Source organism: Gekko japonicus, unplaced genomic scaffold (assembly GCF_001447785.1).
Source record: "Gekko japonicus isolate JY-2015 unplaced genomic scaffold, Gekko_japonicus_V1.1 scaffold127, whole genome shotgun sequence".
NCBI lineage: Eukaryota > Metazoa > Chordata > Lepidosauria > Squamata > Gekkonidae > Gekko > Gekko japonicus.
In genome coordinates, this window is record NW_015170891.1 from 1,135,489 (window position 1) to 1,154,691 (window position 19,203).

At 46.6% G+C, this 19,203-nt stretch overlaps 1 protein-coding gene across 7 annotated transcripts in view; it reads left to right on the plus strand.

Annotated features, from left to right (window-relative positions):
- STRBP (spermatid perinuclear RNA binding protein) overlaps positions 1 to 18,529 on the plus strand; it is a 95,977-nt gene extending 77,448 nt beyond the window's left edge. For 3 of the 7 annotated variants that reach the window (XM_015418443.1, XM_015418442.1, XM_015418444.1), the window contains exons 11-18: positions 1,166 to 1,258; positions 2,711 to 2,910; positions 6,359 to 6,517; positions 8,373 to 8,507; positions 8,844 to 8,984; positions 11,120 to 11,243; positions 11,806 to 11,856; positions 17,495 to 18,529. In XM_015418443.1, the coding sequence (XP_015273929.1) occupies positions 1,166 to 1,258; positions 2,711 to 2,910; positions 6,359 to 6,517; positions 8,373 to 8,507; positions 8,844 to 8,984; positions 11,120 to 11,243; positions 11,806 to 11,856; positions 17,495 to 17,589 (998 nt within the window). In that variant the 3' untranslated portion in view covers positions 17,590 to 18,529. Of the gene's footprint in view, positions 1 to 1,165; positions 1,259 to 2,710; positions 2,911 to 6,358; positions 6,518 to 8,372; positions 8,508 to 8,843; positions 8,985 to 11,119; positions 11,244 to 11,805; positions 11,857 to 14,770; positions 14,991 to 17,494 lie in introns of those variants that run through there. The other 4 variants (XM_015418445.1, XM_015418446.1, XM_015418447.1 and 1 more) reach the window with 3 other exon arrangements.
- Positions 18,530 to 19,203: the final 674 nt, after the last annotated feature.

Consider the following 19,203-nt stretch of genomic DNA (forward strand, 5'->3'; position numbering starts at 1 on the left):
CTGCTGAATGATGAGCAGAATTCCATACAGATGATGACCTCCCTCATATGGGAGTCTTCAAGAAGAGGCTGCGCAGCCATCAATATGGAACATTTTAACTTTGGGTTTTTTCTGCATAGTGGGGGAGGACTAGATGGCCTGTAAGTCCCTGCCCAGCTCTGGAACTGTGATCAAATTACCCCAATGTGAAGTCTCCCCAAGGTAGTTTGACCTGTGTCATTCTGCCAAGCGGTGAGGATTTTACCACACACTGTTTATTGGCAACACCAAAAAGCCAGTCTTTCGGATGCCACTAACAAGCCTGTGTGTTTGCCGTGCATATCTGTATGTGCTGTTGCTGGAAGTGGCTAAGGGATCATCCACAGCTGGAGGAGCAGTCTGCTGAGTGCTTTAAACAGGTCCAAGCTTATCATTAGTGATCTGTGTTTCAAAGAAGAAGCTGGACCTGGGCCAGAGAGGCTGAGGCCCTCTCTGCAAAGGCTCGAGAGTGCCGGGTAATGTTTTAAAAGCGGTAAGTAGGGCAATCTGTGTACCATGATTCTGTGAGAGCACAGAATGGCCCGCAAAGCATGAGACTAGGCAACAATTTATTTATTTATTTTTGGCTTTTGCATTAGAAAAATGACAGCCACGTTTCCAAGTGTATCTTCAAAGCCATGAGGGTTAGCAGTGTGTAGTAAATAGCTGCTGAAATCGTAGAAGCCAGAGGGATGGCTAAAGGTTTCTGGCAGTTGGGAAAGTGCCCTGCATGGTTCCTTGCTTCTTCTCCAAGGGAAGCAAAAACAGTAATCCTGCAAATTTTCACAGGCTGCAGGATTTGCCTTGAGAGGAGGGACCCTGGTGATAGAGCAGAAGCCTCCTCGCATCCCAGGTTCAGTCCCTGGCATCTTCACTGTAAGGATTGCAGGGAGCAGGTGTTGGGAAGGATCTTCCTCTGCCTGCGAGTCTGGAGAGGAGACGACACTGAGCTCAATGAACCAAAGGATGTGCCTTAGTATCAGGCAGCTCCATGTGTTCGTATGCCAGATTTTCTTGGCACAGGGTTTTTTAATTAGTTCTGAGCACATAGTACTTGCATCCGAGCAGTAATTAATAACAGTGCTTCAATGGAAGCTAAGTTTGTTTTGTCCTTCTAACCTTCCTAATGAAGAGTGTTCTCTTTTAGGTGCAGGCTCCTCTGCTTTGAAGAGGCCTTTTGAAGACGGGTTGGGAGAAGAGAAAGATCCCAATAAGAAGATGAAGCGTAACTTGAGGAAAAGTAAGGATGTCAGCCCCCCCCCCCCCGTTATGCTTTCAAAAAGGGCTTTATCATCAGGAAACCATGGAGGATGTGGGATCAGACAGTGTTGTGTTCCTTCCACAATACCACACTCAGAGCTTCGGGGGGGGAGGGGGGCGCACTCTGAAAAACGAGCTGCAGCGTGTTGGGTACATGAACCCACACAACTGTTGTGGTGTCTGGCAAGTTGTGACACTTCAGAAGCTGCTGTCCTTAGCCAATTTTGTGATGTGGCCAGTGACCTAGCACAAATTTTATCATCAGACAGATCCCACTCCAACTTCTTAGGCAGATAATAGCCTGCGGGACAAGTGCCCCCCCCCCCCCCCCGGTGCATTTCTAAGCATGGAGCATCAACTTAGGAAATGCTGGTTTCATGAAGAGACCAGCTCTGTGCACTGTTGCATCCTACTCTGTGACCAAAAAAAAATCCACTTCTGTGTCAAGAGAAAACCAACAGGAGTCCTGCGGCAATTTGAAATCTTAACACATTTCAAAGCTAAGATGACCTTTTGTGGACTGAAGCCCTCTTCCTCAAATGCATGAGGTGGAACCTGATGGATGCATGCAGAAAGACTGTGTCTGTTTGCATCTGTGCAAGGCGGACAGATTTCCATTGGACGTCAGGGAAACTGGACATTGCCAGTAGCAGTTGGAGAGTTGCTACGGAACCCAGGGTTCCGACAACTGCAGCTGCACCCTGGCAACCAAAGCCTGTCTTTCCTGTCTTACCTCCCCCCACCTTATCACCATTATCATGTCATCACTCGAGGGTGGGTCTACATTCAGGTTGGCAAAGCCCAGCTATAATGGGTGGGGCCCACTGAAGAAGCTCCCCCCTTGGATGTGGAAGGGATTTTCCGCTTTTTTTTTTTTTTTTTTTTTTGGCCTCACTCCTGGCCCTTTAGCAGGTGAAATTTTTCCTGACACTTTTCTCAGTTCTTGGGGTGGGTGGGGGGACTTCACCAGCCTACTTTTTTGTGTGTCAGGCTGATATTAAAGGCACAGGAGCAGGGCCTAGGGAAATGCTTGCTCCCTGTGCTGGGTTAAGTGCATAAAAATGGTTGGAGTCATATATGAGTAGGGCTGAGGCCATCAGGTTTTTAAAGAGTTGCGTGAGGGAGCATGTTGCCTTAAATTAGCTGTTTCCTCTCTCTGCCTTTTCCTCATGGCATAACTTAGACTGGAAGTTCCTTGGGGCAGGGACCGCCTGTTTTTTCTGCTTATGTTTTCTTTGTAGAGTTCCCGGTACATTGAAGGCACAATATAAGTGATAACATTTCTTGGAGTACATTATGAAGCTTAGCTTTTGTCCAGCACAGAAGGCTGTGAAGCAAAACTGCCAAAGCCTTCTGCGGTTCTTCATTCGCTGGTGCCCAGCCTTACTCCATCTCCGTTCTCATTTTCTCTGATTCCCCCCCCCCATGACAGTCCTCGACAGCAAAGCAATAGATCTCATGAACGCTCTGATGCGCCTGAATCAGATACGGCCTGGCTTACAGTACAAGCTGCTCTCCCAGTCAGGCCCTGTCCACGCCCCAGTCTTCACAATGTCTGTCGATGTGGATGGTACAACATACGAAGCTTCAGGCCCTTCCAAGAAAACAGCCAAGCTTCACGTTGCAGTGAAGGTAAGAGGACGGGTAGAGTTGCAGTGCTCTGAAATATGAAGGAGAAGCGCTAGTAACTCAAGTTTTTTTGGTCCTAAATAGGGCCATTGCGTTTTGGTGGGTGCAACGTCGATCTTTTGCGTCTCTGTAGGAACCAGACAGAATGAATAAAATCAGCACCGTGTCCTTTATTTCATCTTTATACAGTTACACCTGGGTCCTCAGTTACGCAATTAGGGCTGGTGCTTCCATCTGCCTTGCCCCAAATAGCTTAGGGGCGAAGACCCACCAGGACCCAGGAAGCACGTCAGACCAAGACTGGTGTCTGGTTCTTACTCTCCCACCTCAACCTCATCTTACTGTCTCCTCTCCTCTCCTCTCCTCTCCCATCCCACTCCACCACCACCCCGCAAGTGGTATTCCTTGAGGCTTTCTACTTTCCTATCCTTCCCTGACTCCACCTTCCTCAGATGTAGCTTGTGACAGGGCTATTTTTGGGCAGGAACGCACAGGAACGGAGTTCCGGCTGGCTCCTGAGTTGGCCACGCCCAGCAGGAACATATTAGAATAATAGGCAACACCCAACAGCAGAAACTCATTAGGATTGGCTACATTAGGGTGTGTGGCCTAACATGCAAAGGAGTTCCTGCTACAAAAAAAGGCCCTGGGTTTTGACAACAAACAAGGTAAACAGAATAAGAAGCAAAAGGTGGGTGTGGCTGGATGAACACACGTCTGGTAACACAGGGGTGTGGCCTCATATGCTAATGACCTGTGCTGTCAGGTCTAATATGCTAATGAGTTCCTGCTTCTGGGTGTGGCCAATTATGCTAATGAGTTCCTGCTGGGCTTTTTCTACAAAAAAAGCCCTGAGCTTGTCCATTCCTTGACACCCCAGCCCTGAGCCCTTAAAGGGCACCTTCTTGGAAGAGGACTCTCTTGGGGTAGAATTATTGGTGGCCTCAGGACCAGTATCCAAACTATTGTGGCCACAGCCCTCTTGTGTAAAAGGGGTGGCACTGAACTGGAGATGCTGCTGGGTCTGGCAGAGAGTGGGTCCAGGGGGACCAGTACCTGAACTCCCTCCCCCCAGTGGAGGATGATATGGCCCAGGAACTGAGGTCACCACTCACTGGATTTGCAGTCTGGGAACAGTAAAACTGAGTTCAGCTTTTAACATCAGTGGGTGTTAGTTTTGGATCAGCTCAGTGGCTCTGGGTTGGTGACATTTGGGGGAATAAACAGCATAGGCAAAATCCTGCTGCATCAAACCAAAGGTCCATCTGATGTAGCATTCAGTTCCTTATTGGTCAACAAGATGCTTTTCGGGACCTCCTGAATACTGTGTGAAAGCAACAGCCCTTTCCTAGTTGCTGTCCCCCAGCAATTAGTTCTTCAGCTAAAAAAAAGAAAAGGAGAAAAAAAGTATTCCCTAAACCAAATTTTAGGGTTGCTCAGCTTGAATCTATATTACATGGTGTGTATCCTAACAGAAGATGGCTCTAGCATTTCTGGGCTGAAGTCCCAGTTCTGAAACAGATTCTTTTGCTATCATTAAGACAACCCACAGCACTGCCCTGACCTGGATAGCCCAGGCAAGCCCAATCTCATCAGATCTCGGAAGCTAAGCAGAGCCGACCCTGACAAGTATTTGGATGGGAGACCTCCAAAGAATACCAGGGCCAGGGTGCAGAGGCAGGCTATCAAGCCACTTCTCTGAACATCCTCCATGCTTCAGTAGGAGTCGCCAGAGGTTGACATGACTTCCAGGCATGGGTATGCGTGTGCACATGCACACACACACACACAAGACAACCCACAGCACTGTGATATGCAAGTGGTGTGTATGTGTGTTTCATGTTCCCCATCTGAGAAATGGGAACCATGATGACGTTCTTAGAAGGAACCAAGTAGCAGGAGCGAGTCCTGAGCTTTTAAAAATGCCTCTGGAGGTGGTGGTGGTGGTGATGACAACAATGCAAGGTGGCTGACTGGAATCATTGATTTCTGTTGCAAGTGTTGGTTGCAGTATTAGGAAATAGACACGTCAGTTTCCAGGTTCCAGAGAGGCAGGGTAGGGTCTGCCCCAGGGTCTGCCAGTGTTGAGATGGGCTGCAGCCTACCTTCCTCCAGTTTTAACAAGGAGGAGGAAATTCTCTTTCTCTGAGCTGGCAGAGCTGCAAAGGCAAGAAGCCCCATATCTGTTCCATCTGTCGTTTTTATCTTGGGCTTATTTCATGTGTTGTTGAAAGAGATTCTCATTTTCAGAAAGTTCATTCAGCAACACTTGGCTCCTTCTTTTGGTTTTTGGAGCTGAGAGGAATTTTCCTTTCTGGTCTCACTTCCTTTGAACATGAAAGTGCCCCTAAAATATCTGATAGCCGCTTTCTTCCTCTCTCAGGACAGCCTTCCTCCCACCCAGTTGTTAAGATTTGTTCTCTTCTCTTCCCTCCCCCTATTTTTCCACAAAACATTTTAATATTTTGTCTTGCAAAGCACTGTCTGTTCTTCTCATCCACGTTGTATCATGCCATGAAACGGGGAGGAGGGTAGAGTCCCCTTACTGGCAGAATCTAGTGACTGAGGTTTCAGGGTATCGGGAAATTTTATTTCTAGAGCAATAGAGAAGACTATCGTATATTCTCAGGGCAAGTAACAATGGGAAAGATGATATCCTATATAGGATGGACAATTTAGAAATAGGGTAAAAAATGGAACAAATACTAAACACAAACTGCAGCATCATAAAGAAGTTGGTGCACGCAAAAGCAGCCACTCAGTGCCTAAGCCCAGGCATCTTTCAGAAGAGCGTCTCCTGGTGAAGAGCTGTATTGTTGAAATGTGATGAGGGCTGTTTGTACATTAGAATTCTGCAGGAGCACAAAAAAGGTGCAAGGTCCAGGGTATCAAGACTTCCCATTTAGAAATATGGCTTCAGTGCTTTGCGTTGCTTTTTGTCCCATTTAGAAATATGGCAAGTTTCTAGCCCTCATGGCTGTGAAGAGACACTTGGAAGTGTGTTGATACAGCTGCCGAAACTTTGGAAACCCAAAGACGGCAGAGTTCCAGGGTTGTTTGGGGGGTAAGGCTTCAGTGCTTTGCATTGCTTTTTGTCCCTCCTCACGACAAGCAAGACCTGAATAAGTGAGGTCAAGTAGTTTTTTAAACGATTACATTATGAAAGAAAAGGCGTTATTGTGTGGAGGAGCATAATTTATGCAGACCGAGGGGATCCATCTCAGGACGGAATGTTCCCTTTCTGCTTGTGATGCGCAGGCGACTTTGACCATTGCAATGGAAGAAGGGAGATGTTTGGCACAGAGGGTCTTAGCTGGTCCTGTGTTTCAGTGGCAGGGGCTGGTTCTTCCGTCAACAGATCAAGCTCTGGAATCTAGGCCATCAACAACAGCAAAAACAGTGGGTCTCAGTGCCATGCCCAGTGTGATTTCTCCCCCCCCCTTTACTGCAGGTTTTGCAAGCCATGGGCTACCCCACTGGTTTTGATGCAGACATGGAATGTACAAGCTCCGATGAGAAGTCGGATACGGAAGGCAAAAATGAGACAGTGTCTTCAAACTCAAGCAATAATACTGGGAATTCTACAATCGACACCTCTGCTACCTTGGAGGTTGGTGTTGCATCCCCCCCCTCTCCCCGGCACACAACCAGCCGTAGGAAATCCTTTCAAGGTCTCCCTCCAGCTTGGTTCTCCTTGAAAAAATTTGCTCTGGTGTTTCCTGGTTTTTCTTTATGAGAAACAATAAACTTGTTTTTAAAAAAATGAAAACTGAGCTTTTTAGGATGCTAAGTTTTGTCTACAACACTAGAGTTTGTATATCATATACCAGTTAAGAGTGTCAGCACAATGGAAGTTCAGCACAATGATGGACATGCCTGGACACCTGTCTCTCTCGATCATCCCTCTCCCTCTATAATATGGGAATGATGTACATATTAAACTGCCCAAACTGGGGCCAGTGGTCTATCTAGCTCAGTAATATCTATTCTGACTGGCAGTGGCTCTCTAGGGGCTGAGGCAGAGAGCAAACCTTTTTTTGAATTGGAGATTGAACCTGGGACATTCAGCCTATGAAGCATCCGCTCAGCCACTGAGTTATGCTCCCTTCTCATAAGAAGCTGTCTTATTTCCAGTCGCACCGCTGATCCATCTAGCCTGGCAGGAGCTCTCTGGGGGCTTCAGTGTCTCTGAACTATTAAAGGAACAGGACGTTCATCTGAATTTCTGAAAGGGCCCTATGCCATCAGCCTATTGATCCATTTTTGACTCCTGTCACTCTCCAAGGCCTTTCCCTGCACCTGCTACCAGAGATCATTTTAACTAGTGATGCCAAGGACTGAACTCAGGAACCTTATGTATGCAAAGCAGGTGTTCTGCCATGGAACTCCCCCCCTCCCCCGTTTATAGAATTCTGGTTAGTCACAGAATGCATTTTAAATGCTTACAGAAAGTGTTCATCAAAATAATATCATAAAGTGTTTTTATTCAGGGTTTTTTTTAAAAAATAGGAAACCCACTCACCCATCTGTTTACATTGAAATATCTGGTACTTGGGCTATTATCAGTTGTGGTACTTCCACCAAGTAATTTTTAAACATTTGCTTAACCAATGCTGGGGATCCTGGAAACACAGAAATATTTTCCTTCCTGCTCCAGTCTTTTTAAAAAATAAAATCCCAAACGTATCTGTTCCTGGGCTGTCTCTGTAGCTCTTCTGATTGGCCTTGCTCTTGTTCTCTGCCAAAATCTGTTGTAACGTAGGCCTCTGTGGGTCAGGGGCTGTGGCCTGGAGCAAGGAATGAGTAAACTGATCGCCTTGTTCAGGACGGGAGCAGGTGTCCAGAGGTAGCTAGAGACACTGGGTTGCAACCAATGTTCCCTCTAAGCTATGGAGCCCTGTGAGCAAAAAATCTACTTTGTGAGCTACTGGCATTAATGTTGTGAGCAGGAGATTTAGCTGCTGCATAAATTAGCTTGCTCTGGAGCCATCCTTCCTGAGCGAAGACAAAAATGTGTGAGCCAGAGGCTAAAAAACTGTGAGCTAGCTCACACTAACTCAGCTTAGAGGGAACACTGGTTGCAACTACTCCTGCAAGAACTGGCCTTTAGAAACCAGGTGTTCCTGTTTTAGGCAGAATGGAAGGTTGAGGGAATAGTCAGTATGTTAGAGCTGCCAGCCTGGAATGTGGAATGGCCCTAAGTAGAGTTTTGTTCCCCTTCCACCATGCCGTTTTGTAAACTCGAGGGCCTCTGCATATGTGATGGAGTCCTGGAAACGTGTGCTCACAGCTGTGCATGCAAGCATAGTGCAGGTGAGTATTCGAACAGCCTTGGTGTGGATCAGGCAGGTGCTGGGCACAGAGATTGCCCCGTGCCATTTTCTTTGCTTCTGCAATATCTGTACTGCTACTACATATGTGCGTGCCATCCTCCATCCTCTGCTTGGGTATCTTGTCTTTCCTAGGTACGAACTCAGGGTCCCATCCTCACAGCGAGTGGCAAGAATCCGGTGATGGAGTTGAATGAGAAACGGCGAGGCCTCAAGTATGAGCTTATTTCCGAGACGGGCGGCAGCCACGACAAGCGTTTTGTGATGGAGGTGAGAGAGGCATATCATCTTGGCAGGTTGCCTTGAGAGGGATCTAGGATGGCTACTGGCTCATGTTGAATGTATGCCTGGGTGCAAGTCCAGGTTTGGTTTCTTGTAATGGACCTGTAGAAGGGGAGTAACAGTGGAATCAAAGGATTGTTCAAGCTGTCAGTGGGTGGTGAGAGGTCGAAGCCCCATGAAGATTTGTGGTTCTGTGTATCTTCTTGTGTTGTCATTGGTTCAGGCTTGTCCATGGGATGAGCCATGAACGTGTTCCTGTCCCTTCTTGGAATGGCTTCTGCCAGGAGATGGGCGTCAGGTATAAATCCACCATCTCATTTCCAGGTTGAAGTAGATGGCCAGAAGTTCCGAGGCGCCGGTCCCAACAAGAAGGTGGCCAAGGCCAGTGCTGCATTGGCCGCCCTTGAGAAACTCTTCTCTGGCCCCAATGCAGCTGCCAACAAGAAGAAGAAGATTCTTCCCCAGGTGAGGCGCGTTGAGTGGATTGCCTCTTGGGAGAGCTTCCTGCTTGGCCAGTGAAGCAGCAACACCCAAGCCAAGAGACATCAGTGGAGAGGGATGTCAGAAGCTGCTTGTGCAGACATGTAGACCGTGAATAAGGATATACTGAGAATGACAGCATGGAGTTTGTCGTTCAATCCACTGCTGTTTGGGGATTTGGTGAGTGCCATGAGATATGTAGGATGTGGAATAGTATAGTATAGCCCAATCTCAGCAGATCTCAGAAGCTAAGCAGGGCTGGTATTTGAATGGGAGACCAGCAAGGAAAACTTTGCAGAGGAAGGCAATGGCAAACCACCTTTATTTAAACACTTACCTTGAAAACCCTCTTGCAACTTGACAGCACTTCACACACACACACACACAAAATATGTGGATGGAGGCTGAGGTTGAGGTCTGAAGAGACAGCTTGTAAAGATTCAGTGAGGAAGGGCAAGAGGCCAGGCTGAGGAAGACAGGTCAGTCAGAGTTGGAATCATCCTGGGTTGGTGATCTTGGCCACTAGTGCATTTGAGTTGGCCTGGAATGTCTTGAGAACTGGGTCAGATTTAGCAGCTGCGGGGTGCCATGCTGGCCAAGGCTTCTACCTGTCATTATGAAGCGTCTTGTTCTGGCTTTGTGGACACTGGTATCCAATAAGTTTCTGCTCCAGTGGCATAAAGAGGCCAGTGCATATTGATTTTAACCTATTCCGGCTACATTTGTCCTTTCCATTTGAATTGTGCTGCATCACTAGAGATGCCATCAGTTTCTAGTACTGCAACTGCGTTGTTAACCCCACACAGCTTGAGGGCTGTCCAGTATTCCGCTTCAGATATGCAGGACTGTCTGGTACAGTGTTTCATTGAACAAGGGTATAGAAACTTGTAAGCCTGTTTTGCCATTATATTTTGAATATTCAGAGTCATTACAGAGAGCTGGTTCAGTCCTCTGAGTTTTCTCAAATTAACGTTGGAATAGAACAAAAGCTTCAGAGTCTCTTCCGGGAAACCGCCCGTGGGAGTAAGGCCTGACAATCAACACTTTGATCTTCAACAGGCAGATTAACTAGAATGAGGGTTCCTTTTGCCCCTCTTTCCTTCCACTCCTGTTGCAAAATCAGTGGTGGGCATGGGGCATCCCCCCCCTCCAGCTCAAGTAGGTGCAAAAACACGTTGAGGAGGAGGAAAAGGGCAAAGGAGAAATAACACACACTTGGCAAAGCATCTCCTTGGCGTTGCCAACATGGCGTCATCCCCTGCTGTTGCGTTGATTCCCGCATCCTGTTAGCAACAGCAGCAGCCTGCCATCTCTGCTGAGAAAGGAGCCTTTTTCTGGGAGCGGAAGGCAGGATTCCTGGGTTGTGGGACCCGGGGCTTGGAGCAGGGGCTGCCCCAGTTGAAGCCTTCTCCCCGTGGGCTTAAGGGGAGAAGGGCCTCCTCATTTTGTTGCTCCAGGAAGGTGAGGCTGGGGCTACAAGAGCAACAAGAGGCTGGCTTCCTAGTCATCCTCAGCTTCTCTCCCATGGGGAGGGCAGTGTGCCAAAAGCCCAGGGTGAGGGGGGTTGGTTTAAATTATGTGATCTGTGATTTTTTTTTAACACCACAAGTGTGGTATGACTGATACTGTCTGCATAGCCCCACTCTGGGCTCTGTTTCTAGGTCATGCTGGAGTGAGACAGCAAGTAGTTTCAGTTTCTTTCCCACCCCTGTCTGGATGTGTTCAGAGCAGGTTGCAAAGTAATGGAGACCAGGCAGGAGATGGATGGAGGCCCACGACAAACAAGCTGGGCTCCAGAGCTGAGCTTTTGAACCAGGATCTTCCAGCACAACCCACGTTTTCCCACAGCAACCAGGGGAGCCGAGTGCCGCACACCTGATCTACTTCTGTGAACTAGCTTTGGTGGGGAAAAGCCCAGTAGTCCTGAGGAAGGCAGAACTTTGTTGCCAAGTTGGCAGAACCAGAAAAAAAGATACCTTAAAAAAAATTATCAAATTTTGAGCACTGGCCCCCTGCATGAAGAGAGTGAATCGTGGGGGGGTTTTTGTATGCAAATCCTGTGGCATGCCTGCTTTTCCCCAGCCTGGCACTTGTACTAATCTCTGGTTCTCTCCGTGTAGACGAAAGGAATCGTCAACACAGCCATGTCAGCAGCAGTCCAGGCGGCTCGAGGCAGAGGGAGGGGTGCTCTCACGCGAGGCGCTTTTGTTGGGGCAGCAGCTGCTACTGGTTACCTGGCACCAGGTATTGACCAATCCAGGTTTATCCCATGAGTACAATAACTGCAGGAGCACAACCTGCATTGGAGGGGAACTAAAAACAGCCGTTGCCTGTGGGAAATCCATGGCCTGGTTCCCAGGACGTCAGGCAGCAAGATGGGAGAGAGGGTGGTGCTCACTTCAGCGTCCGTGGATCTGAGTGGCGGCGATTTTGCCCTTCTCTCTCTCTAAACAGTCATGTTCCGGCTTGTATTCGTTACTCCACTTCGAGCCATGCCACATTTTTCTGTGGCAACAAAAAGGAATCAGCACAGCTATTCATGTGCATCTTCGGACCATGCCTGTTTGCAGGAAGTGTGTGTTGTTTGATTGAAGTGGTACATTCAGCTTCAGTAAAACCGAACGCTTGAGGGATTCCAAGTTTGTTTGTTTTTTAGATGGGTGAGGGGCTTTTGTTTTTAAATCTGTTTTTCACTTCCCCTTTAGGAGTCCACGCTTTTGTGTGTTTGTGTGTCCTACCTTCTGAACCTAGTGAATGTCCTTCTGTGGCCCACACAACCCAACCCCCACATGTGTTTCTCTTGCAGGCTACGGGGCACCCTATGGGTACAGTGCCGCCGCCGCTGCACCAGCTTATGGTACGTACGGCCTCTTGCTTATCTAAGGCACAGTGCTATCTCTGTTGATTCTCAGGGCAGCAATTTACAAAAAATTGCTGCAACAGTTCAAACATTCATAGAATGAGAACAATGATATATTCGGAATGTGTCAACTTTGTAAATATTGGATTACTTTGTGAAAGTATTGCAACAAAACAGAATTTTGATAAAGATTGCCTCGAAACGAACATTGAAACTCGAGGAAGTTCGTAAGCGCTTCAGTGACTTGATGTCCTGACCTGTTGAAAAAAGAAATTCTGGATTAAAACAACATGGAAATGCCAATATATCATTGTTCTCATTCTGTGAATGTTTGAACTGTTGCAACAATTATTTGTAAATTGATGTATTTTGATTGCTGTGCCCTTTAGTTATATTGAGTCTCAGGGCAGCCCAGCAGTTGTGTGCAGGTGGTTGTGGGCAAACAGCAGCTCCCTTCAAATGTGGCAGTCGTAGCACTCGGTTTTGTCTCTTTTGAAGGCCGTAACCCGTGTGGTTCTCATTCTGGTCGAAGCTTCTTTCTTCCCTTTTTGCTTTGCCTGACTGTGGAAGGGCTGCTTGTTCTAACTGCCTGCCTCCCTTTCATATCAGAACTGAATGAATCTCTCTCTCTCCCCTTCCCACCCTAGTAAATTCTCCTATCTTCTTACAGCCGTCTTGTGCTCCATTCAAAGCACCCCGAAGGGCCAAAACTCAATCGGGGCTTGTATCATTGACCTGAATCTTTTACCACCCCTCACTTTGACTGAGTGCTGGCTGGTTTTCGGCAGTCGTTGCTTGGAGCCTTTGCTTTTTTGCAGTCCGCTGGGAGCCATCCATTCACACGGGTCATAGCCACATGGCCAATTGAGTCCTTCTGTTTGTCTGGAGAAGAATGGAGTTGTTGGCGTTGTTGGGGAGTTCACACATTCAGTTCAAGTGCTGTGCATCCTCCCAATTCTGAACTCTGCTTGAACGGCGTAATGTGTGAACTCTGCCCACAGAGGAGGGGGCGGGCTGGAATGACCAAGTACACCCAGCTTGCTCCCTGTACCAGGCAGCACAGTGTGGCCTTCGGCACAGAAGAACCTCCTTCTTTCCAACGTGTGGCATTGCCACCCCATTTGCCACCCCAACCAAAAGAATTCCCCTCACCCTTCTTAACGGGAAACAAAATTGGCCCTTTGGATTTCTTTGAATGTAGTTTTATGTAGCGATGGGGGCCGAGCAGTTTGGAGTCGGTGACGTGTCCCCGCCCATTTCCCCAGAAGTAATCCTGAGGCAGGCATCCCCAGACTATGTGACATGCCAGAGAACAAAAGAAGGCCCCAGCTATGCACTGCAGATGCAGTGTCTGTCTGGGAACTTGGTTGCTACCCTGCCTTTTGAGCCAGAAAGATTCCCAAGGCAGCTGGTGCAAAATGATTAAAAAATGCATTTGGGGATTCTTCTTCCCTTCTGATAGCAACACTCAGGATGACATCCCATTCAGATTCCAGAGGTCATTAAACCCAAGCCCCTTTCCTTTGAAATAATTTCCCTGGCCTAGCTCCCCCTGAGGAATTCTGTCACCTCATATCTCTTCTTTTGTGTATATGGATCCCTGATCACTTCTATCATATCACAGCAGAATCACCAGGTCAAAGAAGACTGCTTGCTGCTTCTCTGCATGAGTTGCTGCTACAGGCCTGATTCTGTCCAGTCAGATCAGTGATTCATGCACAAATAATTCATACATTTACACCTTCAAATAGTTGGGGGTGGGAATGAAAAGTGCCCTCAGCCCCAGTTCACTGCAGTATTTTGCCATGTGGGGCACAACCTGTTGCTAAACCGCAAGTTGTTTGCCCCTTTCCCCTCCTGGCCTAGCTTGGCTCCTCACTGACTTCAGCTGCTTTGTTAAAAATGCTGCCCTCATTCCCTGCATAAAGGAAATCTCTTACTGGTTGTTTTTCTTAAATGTCTGGTTGGTTGTGGTGCTAAGTCTTGGGACAGAAGCGCTGCTCCTGGCTGTAAGGTATCTCCCCCCCGTCTCCCCATTTCTCTCTGCCTCTGTGAAGCTGTTTGCATGTTGGGAAAGTTTCACTCTGATCATCTCGATCCTTTTGGAACACCTGCTGTTGCTGCTTTCTGATTTCTAAAATAGATATGTCAGGCGAAAAGGTTGAGAGACAGTCAACCAGGATTTTGTTGTTGTTGTTTTAGATTTTAAACAAAAAAACAAAAACTACTGCCCAAATAAACAAGCATCTTTGTGAGGCCACAAGAATGTCAACATAATCTGAAATTAGACAGAGAGGCTTCCCCCCCACACAAATTTTGCCACCCTTCCTCTGCCAGAGAGGCGCAAACGTATGTCGTCAATCTGGGCTGTATCTCCAGGGCTTGCTTTTGAGGCCTTATCTGGAGAGGTGTGTCACGTCACCCTCTGCTGTGTGGCTTTCTGTAGCATTTGTCCTTGCATGCAGCATGGCGATGCTGCCTCTGCCCCTATGGAGTCCCTTTGAACTCCAGCCTTGCCTGGCCCTCTGTTGCCTTATTCGCCTCCCTCTATCCTGACAGCTGGGCAGAGGCTTTAAACGAGCCAGTCCTGGTTTGTCCTCCCCATTTCTTGTCTGGCTGATGAGGGGAGGGGGTGACTTTGGGAGGGGTAATCCTGACCTCCAAACACTAGCTGCTGCACCCTTGCCAAATAAATCAGGAAACTAGCTGCATTCCTAAGAACACTTTCCTGGGAGTAAAGCCCCACTGCGTAGACCTGAATAGGATTCCAAGTAACTTGTTTAGGATTGCTTTCTTAAAGCTATAAGATTGGGGGGGGGGGCTTTTTTTGGTTTGTTTTTTGGTTAAATCTTGCTTTTCTCAAGAATGTTAAGAACTTATCTGGAGTACTTTTGGTTTCTTCTCTCTGTAGGTTTGCCCAAGAGAATGCTTCTGTTGCCAGTAATGAAGCTTCCCACCTACCCCTTGCCCCACTATTCTTTCTATTAACAAACAGGAGAAACCACTCCCCCACCCACTCCCCCACCCTGACTGAACGCCACAGTACAGTTCAGAGACACACAGTCTTTTAAAGCCTGGTTTTCTTTGAACAGATACTTGAGCAAAAACCATTTGTAAAGAAACATCTTTTCCTACGTTTTTTTTAATTTTAACAAAAATGCAAATTTAGTTCTCTCTAAAACTTGAAGAAAAACAAAACAATGGTCTGTGAAAAAAAATGGTTACCTCATTATTTTATTTTTTCAAAATAACTTATACCAGCCTTCTGTTATAGGGAAGAAACTTAGATGCTTAAAACCTTTTCTGTTTTAAATGAAGTATTCGAATTATGTAAAATTTTAAAACTTGTGAAGGATGTATAGAGTATAATACGCCGATCATAAAATAAAACCTGCTTTTTGTTGTAATGTAGTATTTGCCTGTTTCCTAACGCAGAGTCACTGGCTGGAGTTTGTCTCACTAGGCTTTTCTATGTGACTAGCACCAAATATATAAAACAAACAAACAAAAATTAATTTCTTCTGTTCTAGCTTATTCTTGGTGTTAGTTACACTCGAGGGCTTTTGTGAGGCCCTTCGTCTTGTCATGTCTCCCCAGTTGTGGGAGGATATAACATTGAGTCATGTGGGATGCGCTTACACATGAGAAATGCCTTATGCGCTCAGCATCAGAGCATGCCCATGCCTCTCTTGTAAGTGGGCCAAGTTGGTAGCCCCTTCTCCCAATAGGACTCTTGCCCTGGCCCTGGCACAAGGAGCGCCATTCTCCTGAACTGAAGCCATCATGTAAGGGTGAGGGCATTCCAATAGTACCTGAAGAGCCAGAACAGAAGGGGCCTTGGAAAAAACTTTTCCCCTCAGGAAGAGGGTTTTGTTCTTGCAAGGCAGCTGCTGACACAATTTAAAAAAAAATCTGTGATTTTAGTACAGTACTTTATGAAAGTCATTATCAAAGTAAGGAGGTTCCCTGACTTAAAAATTGATAGATAAATTCCGCTATTTAAATCTCTCCCACTTTAAAAAAGAAAGAAACCAACTTCAAATAATCAGACGCACACATGTTCTTGTGGCCTCCCTCACTCAGCCTTGGATTTTTCAGAGCTAAAGCAAAGGGTGCTCCTTTTTTTAATCCCCGCCCCCAACCTTGACCAACTCTTAAGAATCTAAAGCAGCAACACGGTCCCCATGAATACTTGCTACTTTAATTGTCCCTGGTCTTGTTCAGTGCTGCTGTGAAAAAGTTAAGACGTTTCAGCCATAGGCCAGTATCTGTTGTCTTCTGGGTTTTCTGATTCTTGGTGTGTGAGATTTGCGCAATGTGCATATCACCTCCGCTGAGAAAGTAATGCTGTTCTGGGATGGGGGCTGCTTTTGAAGCAGGTAAAGGTGAGGGAACACAGATTGCTATTAAGGTATCACCCCCACAAACACACAAGCGTTGCTGTTTCTCTTTTTCTCTTCAAAGGTCACCCATTTGTAGTTCGTTTATAATATTCTTGTGCTGGGCCAAGGATGCCTTTATATACTTCGCTCTCCTCCAGGTGACTGGAACAGAGGCACAGTGTGGGCCTTGAAAAGAGGAGGGGGAGGAGCTGCGGCCAGTCTCCTTGTAGCATGAGCAATCTTTTTGAGAGTCAGAGTATATAAACGCACAGCTTTCCCTGGAATTAACCACACCTGCAGTTTGAGGTGGGGGGGGGAGGGAAAAGAAAGCAAACACCCAATTATTTGTGCTTTTTGGAATGTGTATCCCCCCCCCAAATCTTTCGTATCTGTTTTATCTTTGTGCCGTAGCTCTTACTTGTGGTTCAGTGGTGGTGATGCTTTAATAAAACGCTGGAAGCATCCAGAATGCTGTTTGCCCTCCCTTACCTTAGTGCAGAAGAAATGTTTAAAATGAGGGGGGAGCAGAATAGACGGGGGGACACTTTCAAATTGAGAACAGTATTGACTGTCTTGCTGGCCTATGGATGAAAAGAAGCCATCACGGAGCTGGAAAAGAATGGCTAAGATGATACAATAATATTTATTCTTTCTGGGTAATTGGCCATTTTGTAAATTGAGGGGAGGTTTTTTTTGTTTTGTTTTTGCCATGAATTTCTTCAGCTCTTTTGAAGCCGTGCGCAGTACCTTCTGTGACATTCTAAAGGCTTCCCTCACCAGAGAGAACCTTGTTCTGGCCAGCCACTGGTCTCTGCTGGCGCTCTGCTCTTTTCCAACATGATGGCCGTCATTTTCAATAATTGATATGAAGTCATTTTCCCCCCCTCTCCATTTATTTTTTGTCATGTCGGGAGTTACTAACCCCATGTTGTAAACCCGCCCTGTTGCTGCACATTTTATATTTCTCTGCTTTACTGAAATCCTTTTAATAAGCTGTTGGTTCCTTGTTTTATATGCATAAATATAAAAAATAGACAAGGGGTAACCGGTTTTTGGAGGTTGCTAGTAGAGGATGACTCAGTACTACTTTTCATGTTTAAAAAAGGGGGGGATCCAAAAGTGCCCAATTTTGCAATGAAAACCCCACATACAGCTTGAAAGAGCAGAGAAATTTAAGCGGCGCTTGAACCGTCATCCCCTTTTGAAAATTAACCTGCGATTTTCTTGCTTCTCTGCTCTTCTCTCTGCTGTAGGTGGCTTTTTCATTGACAGCCCTTATTGCCAACCTCTCAACATCGCTCCTTTTATCATTCACTTGGGCCCTCAAGATTTCTTCTCTGACTTCTAGAGCAAGCAGGTTATGTGGTTTGCAAAGTGCTTTTCACAAATTACTTCCTAAAAGCAAGAGCTTAATGTGACTCGTTTGAGGGAAGAGCCTTCAACATCGGAATGGGACTCTGGGATTCTCTTTAAAAAAAGTTTTATTTATATTTTTTTAATTGTTCGTCTCCTGAACTCCAAAAAGCAATACTCACAAGCCCCGTTCTCAGAACCACAGCAATAGATGTACATAGAGCATTGCTTGGCTGTTTCTACATTGCACTAAGACAGAAATGGATGTTTTAAACCATGTTCCGTTTTGAAAATTGGCCTGGCTCTCAATCGAACTAGCTAGCTTTAACTCCACTTTTGGCTCTCTAACTAGTCTGATTTCCTTTTTGAACGGGAAGCACAGAACGAAACTGAGGCTGTAGGAAAGCTTTCAATCTCCCCCCCACCCTTGTAGCGACGTGGTGGAAGCTTTCCGGCTTTTGGTCGTGGCACCTCTGCAGTGCTTCTTCTGGAAGCATCAGCTCTAACCAAATGGGATCTTGAAACTAAACAAGCCATTTCAGATGAAAATGGACTTTCTAATGGCCCCTTAACTTTGCTTTAGGATGCCCTGGTTTAAAAGGAAGGCTTTGGAAGTGAACAATGAACAGTACAGGATGCATCTTGTGAAACCCAAAAGCTCACATATCCCAGTAAAGAGAGTGTGACGCTCGGGTAGGGGGTCTGTTTGCAGTCAGTCCTCTCCTCTCTGTATGACAGGCCTACCTCATAGGGTTTAAAGAAAGATATCCCACATAAAAACATTCAAGCCCTGCTGAAATGACTGGCGTCCTGGACTGTATTCTTACACAGCTCCTGTTCATTTGTTCCAACAGAGCTTGTGTGAGAGAAGATCCCAGTGGATCATGCCAGTTTGGTGTAGTGGATAAGTGCACGGACTCTAATCTGGGAGAACCGGGTTTGATTCCCCACTCCTCCACTTGCACCTGCTGATGTGACCTTGGGTCAGTCACAAGCTCTGGCACAGCTGTCCCTGAAAAAGAGCAGTTTCTGTCAAAGCTCTCTCAGCCCCACCTACCTCACAGGGTGTCTGTTGTGGGGAGGGGAAGGGAGAGGAGTTTGTAAGCCGCTCTGAGACTCCCAAGTGAAGGGCGGGGTATAAATCCAAACTCTTCTCTCTTCTTCTTCTTCTTAATTCCCAGTGGAGGTGAGGCGTCTGTATGGGGCAGGTGAATCCTTGCTAATCAGGTTAATGGCAATTTCCTTTTCCACTCTGGCCATATAGCTTGTAGGCATCTGTGTGTGTAAAATAAGCACAAAGGCAGCGGCTGTGTGCCAAGGCCGGGGTGTCTGAAAGAGGTAAGCGCTTCTGGTTTTGGCCCAGAGGCTTCTTTCTCCTGCCGCCTTCCAATCATTTCGCTGTTTTGCTGAACCTCCACCGTCACGTCTTGAACTGTAAAATGGAGTGTAAATATTTGAGGAGGAATCCTGCAGCCCAGGAAGGGCCGTTCTTCTCCAAACTGCCAACACTTTTTTTTTTTTTAAACTTATTTTATTTGGTGAAAGACAAATGATATTTTTAAGTTTCATGCTCAAGAAAACAACCTGAAGGAAAAATATGTCCGTGTGT